Raw genomic sequence first — 11,706 nt, forward strand, 5'->3', positions numbered from 1 at the left:
TCCTGNCCTCGTGATCCGCCTGTCTCAGCCTCCCAAAGTGCTGGGATTACAGGCTTGAGCCACAGCGCCTGGCCAAGTTACTGATTTTTTTAATTGAAATTGTATTTCATTCAGCTGAATGAAAAGCCAGGCCAGGATAAAGCTAACAAGTAGGCTACCTATGTGAGCAGACAAAATTAAGATAAATTACATTAAGGTGTGTGATTCTATATTAGGCGTTTTTAACCTGGGTCTCTTCAACCTGAAGTTTTCAAAATTTTCTTTTGGCTATACGTATTTTTTGGAAGAGTCTCAAAAAGTCCATACTTCCCAAAAGTTTAAGAGCAGTTGTTCTGTTTGAAAACAGCGTGACTGAAGAATAAGTTCCACAGATTATATTCAGTAAATATTTAATCATATACTGTATACTACTTCACTGATGATAGTAACCATATTAGTGAATTTGCTTTTAAAGCATCCATATATAGAAATAGTTTTTAGGCCAGGGGCAGTAGCTTACGCCTGTAATCCCAGCACTTTGGGAGGCCAGCGTGGGCGGATCACTTGAGGGCAGGAGTCTGAGACTCACCTGGCCAACATGGTGAAACCCCGTCTTTACCGAAATTACAAAAATGAGCCAGGTGTGGTGGTATGCGCCTGTAATCCCAGCTACCTGGGAGGCCAAGGCATAGAGAATGACTTGAACCTGGGAGGCTGAAATTGCAGCGAGCTGAGATCATGCCACTGCATTCCAGCCTGGGTGATGGAGTGAAACTGTCTTAAAAAAAAAAAGTTTTTAGTTACAAGTTTTAACGTATGTAACATTCAGTGTAGGTATTTAAGACAGCTGAAATAAAAATACCGTCTGACATTTTCAAATACTAGAATTCCGTTTTATTAAAGCATTACCACTTGTTTTTAAGCATAGCTGTTAGAGGCTAAGAGCTAAAGAGTTATTTACATTATTCAAATTGAATTTTCCTTATCTTTTAAAATGCTCATTTTAAAATATGATCTTCATTGTTTTGTCAATACAATTGTGAGACTGCATCTTTGACAAAGTGGAAAATGTATAGTTCTTTCAGAAGTTAATTGGTAAAATGACTTTAAAGATTTGATAGAAAGTAAGGCATGTGTGAATTGCGTGGTTGGAAGTACCTGAAAAAAGTAAAATTGATATATAATTTGAAAATGAAATGCATATCCCTGGATAAGCAGAGCACCAGGTTTTTTTTTTTTTCTTGGCATCCCTGATTTTCATTAAATAGGAATCAGCAACCATTTCAAAAGCGGGACCCAAGCTCTAACCCTTCGCACTGTTCATCTGCAAGGATGGCTGAAGTAGTGGCAGGAAAGCTCTCCGGGATGTAGGACCTTTGTAGACCCAGAGAGTTGTTAAACAGCCTTTGGTTGCTAGCGTGCAAGCAATGAGAAGGGCCTGTGGTGCTTTTCTTTTTCTTTCTTTCTTTCTATTTTTTTTTTTTTGAGACAGGGTTTTGCTCTTGTTGCCCAGGCTGGAGTGCAATGGCGCGATCTTGGCTCACTGCAACCTCCGCCTCCCTGGTTCAAGCAATTCTTCTACCTCAGCCTCCTGAATAGCTGGGATTACAGGCATGTGCCATTATGCTTGGCTAATTTTTGTATTTTTTAAATAGAAACAGGGTTTTACCATGTTGGCCAGGCTGGTCTCAAACTCTTGACTTCGGGTGATCCACCTGCCTCAGTCTTCCAAAGTGGGATTACAGGTGTGAGCCACTGCACCCAGCCCTGTGGTGCTTTTCAAAAAGCCTGGAAACATCAGGGTGTTTATATTGTCTTTGGCAGGTGTGTGGCAGGCAGCATCATGAATTACTTAACTTGAAGTTAGAAGACTTGCATACCAACATAATCAGACCATCTGCAGAAATTCTCCTACAGTTGAAATGTAACTCCTTTGCAGCTACTGAAAGTTTAAAGTTTAAGTAAAAAAATGAATAGCTTTCTTCAGGTAACATTCTGACAAGTCTGTATGATTTAAAAGTTTCAATTATAAAGAACTCTGGTTGTCTTTTAGCATTATTTTAAATTGGAAGTGTGAAAGTAACAGTTGACAGTTTCAGCCAGGGTACATCAAGAAGAGATGAATATGGATATAATATAGCTCTCAAAATTTCCAGTACTTTGTAACGAAGAAATATCCCTCCCATTGCCCTGCTTTTTAAAAAAATAATACATTTTTTTCCTACCAGTCATGGGAAACTCAATGGAATGGTTCAGGAGGGACAAGCATATGCAGCATACCTGTCTTTTTCCATTCAAGTTTTACTTTATTTTTAAAATTTATTATTTTTTAAAATATTTCAATAGTTACGGGGTACAGGTGGGTTTTGGTTACATGGATAAGTTTTTTAGTGGTGATTTCTGAGATTTTAGTGTACCTGTCACCTGACCAATGTATGCTGCCCCAGTGTATAGTCTTTTATCCCTCTCAAGCTTCCCCCCATCCTCAAAGTCCATTCTATCACTCTTATGCCTTTGCATCCTCATAGCTGAACTCTCACTTGTGAGAACATGTGACATTTGGTTTTCCATTCCTGAATTACTCACTTAGAATAGTGGCCTCCAGTTCCATCCAAGTTTCTGCAAAAGACACTATTTCATTCCTTTTTATGGCCAAGTATTCAATGGTGTTCATGTACCACATTTTCTTTATCCGCTTGTTGGTCATTGGGCACTTGGGTTGGTTCCATATCTTTGCAGTTGTGAATTGTGCTGCTGTAAACATGCATGTACATGTGTCTTTTTCGTATAATGACTTCTTTTACTTTGGGTGGGTACCCAGTAGTGGGATTGCTGGATCAAACAGTAGTTCTACTTTTAGTTCTTTAAGGAATCTCCATACTGTTTTCCAGAGTGGTTGTAGTAGTTTACATTCCCAACAGCAGTGTGAAAGTATTCACTTGTCACCACATCCACACCATCTATTATTTTTTGATTTTTAAATTCTGGCCATTCTTGCAGGAGTAAATGGTATCTCATTGTGGTTTTAATTTGCATTTCCCTGATAATTGGTGATACTGAGCATCTTTTCATATGTTTGTTGGCTGATTTTATGTCTTTTGAAAAATGTCTATTCCTGTCTTTTGCCTACTTTTGATGGGATAGTTTTTTCTTGCTGATTTGAGTTCCTTGTAGATTCTGGATACGAGTCCTTTGTCAGATGCATAGTTCATAAATATTTTCTCCCACTCTAGGGGTTGTCTGTTTACTCTGCTGATTTTTTTTTTTTTGAGATGGAATTTTGCTCTTGTTCCCCAGGCTGGAGTGCAATGGCACGATCTTGGCTCCCTGCAACGTCTGCCTCCCAGGTTCAAGCCATTCTCCTGCCTCAGCCTCCCAAGTAGCTGGGATTACAGGCACACACCACCAGGCCTGGCTAACATTTTTGTATTTTTAGTAGGGATGAGTTTTCACTATGTTGGCCAGGCTGGACTCAAACTACTGACCTCAGGTGATCCACCCACCTTGGCCTCCCAAGGTGCTGGGATTACAGGCATGCCTGGCCGGCTATAAGTATTTTGCTTTATTTCTGGGTTATCTGTTGTGTTCCATTGGTCTTCATGCCTATTTTTATACCAGTACCGTGCTGTTTTGTTAACTATAGCCTTTTGTATAATTTAAAGTTGGGTAATGTGATACCTCCAGATTTGTTTTTTGCTTAGTCTTGCTTTGGCTATGTCGGCTCTTTTTTGGTCCCATATGAATTTTAGGATTCTTTTTTCTTGTTCTGTGAAGTATGATGCTGGTATTTTGATGGGAATTGCGTTGGATCTATAGATTGTTTTGGTCAGTATGGTCATTTTCACAATGTTGATTCTTCCCATCCATGAGCATGAGATGTGTTTCCCTTTGTGTCATCTATGATTTCTTTTAACAGTGTTTTGTAGTTTTCCTTGTAAAGATCTTTCACTTCCTTGGTTAAGTATATTCCTAGGTGTTTTGTTTTTGTTTTTGTTTTTTTCTTTTTTTTTGCAGCTATTGTAAAAGGAATTGAGTTCTTGATTTGATTCTCAGCTTGGTTGTTGTTGGAATATAGCAGTGCTACTGATTTATGTCATTGATTTTGTATCCTGAGACTTTACTGAATTCGTTTATCAGATCCAGGAGCTTTTTGGATGAGTCATTAGGGTTTTCTAGGTATACGATCATATCATTGGCAAACAGTGACAGTTTGATTTCTTCTTTTCCAATTTGCATGCTCGTTATTCCTTTCTCTTGTCTGATTACTCTGGCTAGGACTTATAAATTTTTTAATTACTATGGGTACATGGGCCGGGCGCGGTGGCTCAAGCCTGTAATCCCAGCACTTTGGGAGGCCGAGACAGGCGGATCACGAGGTCAGGAGATCAAGACCATCCTGGCTAACACGGTGAAACTCCGTCTCTACTAAAAAATACAAAAAACTAGCCGGGCGAGGTGGCGGGCGCCTATAGTTCCAGCTGCTCGGGAGGCTGAGGCAGGAGAATGGCGTAAACCCGGGAGGCGGAGCTTGCAGTGAGCTGAGATCCAGCCACTACACTCCAGTCTGGGCGACAGAGCGAGACTCCGTCTAAAAAAAAAAAAAAAAATGTATAAAAAAATTACTATGGGTACAAAGTAGATATAGATATTTCTGGGGTACATCTGATATTTTGATACAAGCATATGTCGATACAGGTATACAGTGTATAATAAATCAGGGATACTGGGATATCCATTACCTCAAACATATATCATTTCTTTGTGTTAGGAACATGCCAGTTCCACTTTTAGTTATTTTATTTTATTTTTTATTTTTTGAGACGGAGTCTAACTCTGTCACCCAGGCTGGAGTGCAGTGGCGCAATCTCGACTCACGGCAACCTCTGCCTCCCGGGTTCAAGCAATTCTCCTGCCTCAGTCTCCTGAGTAGCTGGACTCAAACTACTGACCTCAGGTGATCCACCCACCTTGGCCTCCCAAGGTGCTGGGATTACAGGCATGCCTGGCCAGCTATAAGTATTTTGCTTTATTTCTGGGTTATCTGTTGTGTTCCATTGGTCTTCATGCCTATTTTTTCTTGGGATTACAGGTGTGCGCCACCACGCCTGGCTAATTTTTATATTTTTAGTAGAGATGGGGTTTCACCATGTTGGGCAGGATGGTCTCGAACTCCTGACCTCATGACCCACCTGCCTCGGCCTCTCAAAGTGCTGGGATTACAGGCGTGAGCCACCATGCCTGGCCTAGTTATTTTAAAATATACAATAAATAATTTTTGACTATAGTCACACTGCTGTATTCTTAAATACCAGATCTTACTCTTTTTTTTTCTTTTTCTCACACTACACCTATTCCTTCTATCCAACTATATTTTTGCACCCACTTTATCCCTGCCTCGCTGCTATTTTCCCAGCCTCTGGTAACCGTTCTAACTCCATATCTCCATGAGATCAGCTTTTTAAGTTTTTAGTTCCTGCATGTGAAGTGAGAATATGCAAAATTTGTCTTTATGTGCCTGACTTATTTCACTGAACATAATGTCTTCCATTTCCATCCATGTTGTTGCAAATGACAGAATTTCATTCTTTTTATGGCTAAATAATATTCCATTGTATATATGTACCTCGGTTTCTCTCTTTTTTTTTAAATTAGAGATGAATCTTGCTATGTTGCCCAGGCTGGTCTCAAACTCCTGGCCTCAAGTATTCCTCCTGCCTCAGCCTTCCAAAGTGCTGGGATTACAGGTGTGAGCCACTATGCCTGTCCTGTTTCTTCTTTTTTTTAAACCTCCTTTTTCTTTTCAACACACAGACTTTTTTAAAATGTGTACCACACTTTCTTTGTCCATTCATCCATTTATGGACACTTAGGTTGATTCCAGATCTTGGCTGTTTTGAATAGTGCTACAGTAGACATGGGAGTACAGATATCTCTTGTTTATATCGATTTCCTTTCTTTTGGATACATAACCAGGAGTGCGATTGCTGGATCATATGATAGTTCTATTTTTAGGTTTTTAAAGGAACCTCCATACTGTTCTCCATAGTGGCTGGGGATTTACATGCTCACCAACAGTGCATGAGAGGTCCCCTTTCTCACCAGCATTTGTTATTGCCTGTCTTTTGGATATAAGCCATTTTGACTGGGATGAGATGATAGCTTATAATTTTGATTTGCATTTGTTTGATGCTCAATGATGGTTGAGCATTTTTTCATATACCTGTTGGTCACTTGTATGTCAATCTCTATTTAGGTCTTATGCCCCTCTAAAAATCTATATAGAGATTTTTGTTTTTATAGAAGTTGTTTGAGCTCCGTATATATTCTGGTTATTAATCCCTTGTTACAGTGATGGTTTGCAAATATTTTCTCCCATTCTGTGGGTTATCTCTTCGCTTTGTTGATCATTTCCTTTGCTGTGCAGCTTTTTAACTTCGTGTACTCCTCCTTGTCCCTCTTTGCTTTGGTGGCCTGTGCTTTTCAGGTATTACCCAAGAAATCTAGGCCAGGTGTGGTGACTCACGCCTGTAATCCCAGCACTTTGGGAGGCTGAGGAGGGCGGATCACCTGAGGTCAGGAGTTTGAGACCAGCCTGACCAACATGGTGAAACCCTGTTTCTACTAAAAATACAAAAATTAGCTGAGCGTGGTGGCAGACACCTGTAATTCCAGTTACTTGGGAGGCTGAGGCAGGAGAATTGCTTGACCCCGCGAGGTGGAGGTTGCAGTGAGCTGAGATTGCACTACTGTACTCCAGCCTGGGTGACAGAGTGAGACTCTGGTGGAATATTTAGGGTTCTTCTAAAAAAAAAAAAAAAGAAAAAAATGTATGTATATGTATATATATTTGTTCAGATTGATGTCCTAGAATGTATTCCCAATGTTTTCTTCTAGTCATTTTGTGGTTTCAGTTCTTAGATTTAAGTCTTTAATCCATTTTGATTTGATTGTTGCATATCACAAGAGATAGGGGTATAATTTTATTCTTCTGTATATGGATATCCACTTTTCCCAGCACCATTTAAGAGACTGTCCTTTTCCCAATGTATATTTTGGTGCCGTTGTCAAAAATGAGTTGACTGTAAATACATGGATTTATCTCTGGGTTCTCGGTTTTGTTCTATTGTCTATATATCTGTTTTTATACCAGTACTATGCTGTTTTGGTTACTATCACTTTGTAGTATAATTTGAAGTGAAGTAATGTGATGCCTCCAGCCTTGTTTTCTTGTTTTTTTTTTTTTTTTTTTTTTTTTTTTTTTTTTTTTTTTTTGAGACAGTCTAGCTCTGCTGCCTAAGCTGGAGTGCAGTGGTGCAATCTTGGCTCACTGCAACCCCTACCTTCCTAGTTCAAGCGATTCTCCTGCCTCAGTCTCCCGAGTAACTGGGATTACAGGCACCCACCACCATGCCTGGCTGATTTTTGTATTTTTAGTAGAGACTGGGTTTCACTCTGATGATCAGGCTGGTCTGGAACTCATGACCTCAGGTGATCTGCCCGCCTTGGCCTCCCAAAGTGCTGGGATTACAAGCGTGAGCCACTGTGCCCGGCTTCTAGCCTTGTTCTTTTTGCTCAGGATTGCTTTGGCTGTTCTGACTCTTGTGGTTCCATATAAGTTTTAGGATTTAAAAGAAAAAATTCTGTGAGGAATGTCATTTGTAGTTTGATAGTAACTGCATCGAATCTGTAGATTGCTTTTGGTAGTATTAAGATTTTGACAGTATTGATTGTTCCAATTTATGAATATGAAATATCTTCTCATTTGTGTGTGTGTCCCCTTCAATTCCTGTCATCAATGTTCTGTAGTCTACATTATAGACATCTTTGACTTCTTTAAGTTTATTCTTAGGTATTTCATTTGTAGCTATTGTAAGTGGGATTACTTTCTTGGTTTCTTTTTCAGATGTTTGCTGTTGGCATATAGAGATGGTACTGATTTTTGTATCCTACAACTTTAATGAATTTGCTTCCATTCTGATAGTTTTTGGTGGAATATTTAGGGTTCTCTCTATATAAGGTCATGTCATCTGCAAAGAGGGACAAGTTTGATTTCCTCTTTTCTAATCTGGATGCCTTTTATTTCTTACTCTTGCGTAATTGCTCTAGTTGGTTCTTTCCAGTCAAGAGTGGCGAAAGTGGGCATCTTTGTCTTGTTCCAGATCTTTGAGGAAAGGCTTTCAGGTTTTCCTTGTTCAGCATGATAGCTCTGTGTCTGTCATATATGGCTTTTATCATATTGACGTATGTTCCTTCTATACCATTTTGAGAGTTTTTATCATGAAGCAGTGTTGAATTTTAGTAAATGCTTTTTCACCATCAATTGAAATGATCATTTTTTTTTTGCTTCATTCTTTTGAAATGATGTTATCACCGTGATAGATTTATGTATGTTGGACTATCCTTGCATAACCCACTTGAACATAATGAATTTTTTTTTTGTTTTTAATTTTTCTGAGACAGAGTTTCGCTCTTGTTGCCCAGGCTGGAGTGCAATGGCACAATCTTGGCTCACTGCAACTTCCGCCTCCTGTGTTTAAGTGATTCTCCCACCTCAGCCTCCCGAGTAGCTGGGATTACAGGCATGCGCCACCATGCCTGGCTAATTTTGTATTTTTAGTGGAGACGGGGTTTCTCCACGTTGGTCAGGCTGGTCTCGAACTCCTGACCTCAGGTGATCTGCCTGCCTCAGCCTCCCAAAGTGCTGGGATTACAGGCGTGAGGCACCGCGCCTGGTCGATGAATGACCTTTTCTTAAATCTCCTTCCTGAAGGAGGTTTGCTAGTATTTGTTGAGGATTTTTGCTTCAATGTTCATCAGAGATGTTGTCCCATAGTTTATTTTGTTGTTCTCCATGCTAGTTTTAGGTAATTTTTCTCTTAAATAAACAAAGCATTTTCCTCCTAAAGTGCAAGAATGCTTATTAGAAAAGATATGGAAAATTCAGAATAGCATAATAAACAATGTCATATCACTTAAAATCATTACCCAGTATAAAGTTTATTTACATTGAGGTCAGTTTTTATTGTTTTTCAGAGTTGAAATTATCCTACCTATACAATTTTGTATCCTACTTTGATTTTAAAAAAATTAGCATGCTTTAAGCCCTGAGAAGTTGTACCAAGCTTTCTGATAAGGTCTGGGTATATGTGGTGATGAACATGGCAAACAAAACAGGTTTAAAGCTTATCAGATCTGTGGCCAATTTTTTTTTTCCCCCAGAGTCTCACTGTGTCACCCAGGCTGGGGTGCGGTGGTGCAATCTCAACTCGCTGCAACCTCTGCCTCCCAAGTTCAACCAATTCTCCTGCGTCAGCCTTTCTGAGTAGCTGGGATTATAGGCACACGCCACCACGCCCAGCTAATTTTTGTATTTTTAGTAAAGACGGGGTTTTGCCACTGTAGTCAGGCTGGTCTCGAACTCTTGACTTCAAGTAATCTGCCCGCCTCGGCCTCCCAAAGTGCTGGGATTACAGGCGTGAGCCACCATGCCTGGCCTCCTGTGGCCATTTTTTGACCTTGTATTACTGTGCTTGTTCCATTTGATACCTCCTCCTCCCTGAAACTGCTCCATTGTCATCTGTGACACTATATTCTCTTCATTCTCCTGATGTTTTTCTCACTGTTCCTTTTATCTTCCTCTTTTCTTTATCAAAGAAGAAAAAAGTTCATTATTTTCCTCTGCCTGCTACTTAAAATGTTGGTGCTTCTTGGGGTTCTGTCTCAGCTCACTGCTCTTTTCACATTTGACACTCCTCATAATCTCATCTACTCTGGTGGTTTCAGATACCACATTTGCTGCTAATTGTTTTAATCAGTGCTCAGAGACAATACAAATGTTTCAAGTCAAGAGGGCAGTTTTATAGATAGGACCTGAAGTAAAGCTGAGCCTCGTGGGGGAAAGTGCTGGGAAGCCACCAGCTTTAACTGCTAGACAAGCAAGCTAAACACTTGGAAGTTGTTCTTGATTCTCTCTTCTGCTATTTATCAAGCTCCTCCTAATTTCAAATCCTGAATCCTTAATCCGTTCCCTTCCCTCCAGCATTCGTACTGTGCCACTGTTTTACGCCCTCGTCTCTTGTTTGAGCTGATTCAAATAGCTTCCTTTTAGATGCACTTTGCTCCTCCATTTTATCCTTTAGGAAATCACCAGAGTCATTAATACCGAAGTGATTCTTAAGACATCTCTGGCAGCAGTATAAACTTAATTTTGTGTTTTCTTTCTCATGTATATCAAATCCCAAATCTCTTACATACTTTCCCTGGGGATTGTTCTGCTTTTGAGCCATGTTGATAACGTGTTTATATTTTTGCCACTTGCTTCATTTATGGTTTTTTTTTTTTTTCGGTTACATCTTTGCCAGAATAATCTTAAAACTTACATCTGATTGTGTCAGTCTTAATACCTTTTAGTGATCCCCCATAGCCTTCAGAATTAAATATAGATTCCTTAGCATGGAAGCTGGTCTTTAAGTACCTGTAGCTCATCTTTCAGTACACCCAACGTGCAGCCCATGCACTGGTTGTACTGAACTCGGTACATGAGACCCATAATGCCTCAAGCCTTGGAACCTTTGTACAGGCTGAGCCATCTTTCCCACCCTATACTTCCGCCTGTCTAACTCTGTTGTGTCCTTTCAGACTTCCTCCTGGAAGTCTGATATTCCCATCTCCCAAGCTCCCTTGGACTCTATATGTTCCAACTGAATACTGTGCTATGCTAATGAATTTCATTGTTGCCTTGTCCCTCTGACTTTGAAGCCAGAGGCAGTGAGTACAGATGTTTGACACAGTGCTCAGTACATATATGTTCTTAATATTTATTGACTATTGCATCGTTGTTATTGTTAATAATTATAGAATGTACTGTGAACTTTTTAAAAAATCTTGTTTTTTATAGCCTCAAGGAATTGGTTCTCCTAGTGTTTATCATGCGGTTATCGTCATCTTTTTGGAGTTTTTTGCTTGGGGACTATTGACAGCACCCACCTTGGTGGTAAGTAATCTTTTAAATTATTTCACACTGACTCCAAAATCTCTTTTGTTTCAGTTTTGGAGGAAAATGTGGCCCTTTTTCCTCTGCATGGTTAATTCTCCCACCGGTATTGTTCAGTATTCACCAGTATTTTACTGGTTGTCTTTTCCAACCGTTAACTCTTCCTTACCTTTTTTTTTTTGGTGGGGGAGGGGGGCAGTGGCGTGGAGGTGTGTGAATTTGGACTTGTCACTGGGCATGTTCAAGCAGAGGCCCTGTCATTACTCTGAGTAAAATGGAAGAGATTCTTAAACTGACAGGTTTAGAAAAGATGATGTCTGTGACCTGCATGACTCGGCATAATTACTTTGAGGTTCATTTATGCAGCTGTATTTTCCAAAAACAAGTTTCTGTTCTTTCGGGCTAAGTACCTAGAAGGGCTATTCTTTAATAGATCTAAGCTGATTTTACCCAAATTCTCCCAGGTTTGAAACCTTAGAAAAGACCTCCCTGCCAGACCAAACAACTCAGAAGATAGCCAGTTTTCTTATATTGATGTAGATAAGGGGAATGGAATGAGGGAAGGACTATCTATGGTAAATATCTAGACCATCCTGAAAGGAGTAATTAGGATATGCTCTATATATAGTTTACCAAATCTTAGAGGAATAGAGTTTTAAAGTAATATACTATGTTTTCATGAGATTGTTCATATTATACAAAAACCTTTTTTTTTTTTTTTTTTTTTTTTTTTT

The 11,706-nt window shown here is 39.6% G+C and overlaps 1 protein-coding gene across 1 annotated transcript in view; it reads left to right on the forward strand.

The window, feature by feature from the left end:
* Positions 1-11,706, forward strand: part of SLC71A1 (solute carrier family 71 member 1) — a 47,186-nt gene that overhangs the window by 3,682 nt on the left and 31,798 nt on the right. The window contains 1 exon segment of the mRNA XM_017865142.1: positions 10,877-10,972. Coding sequence (XP_017720631.1) covers positions 10,877-10,972 — 96 coding nt within the window.

Source organism: Rhinopithecus bieti, unplaced genomic scaffold (genome assembly GCF_001698545.2).
Source record: "Rhinopithecus bieti isolate Rb0 unplaced genomic scaffold, ASM169854v2 scaffold_78620, whole genome shotgun sequence".
Classification (NCBI taxonomy): domain Eukaryota; kingdom Metazoa; phylum Chordata; class Mammalia; order Primates; family Cercopithecidae; genus Rhinopithecus; species Rhinopithecus bieti.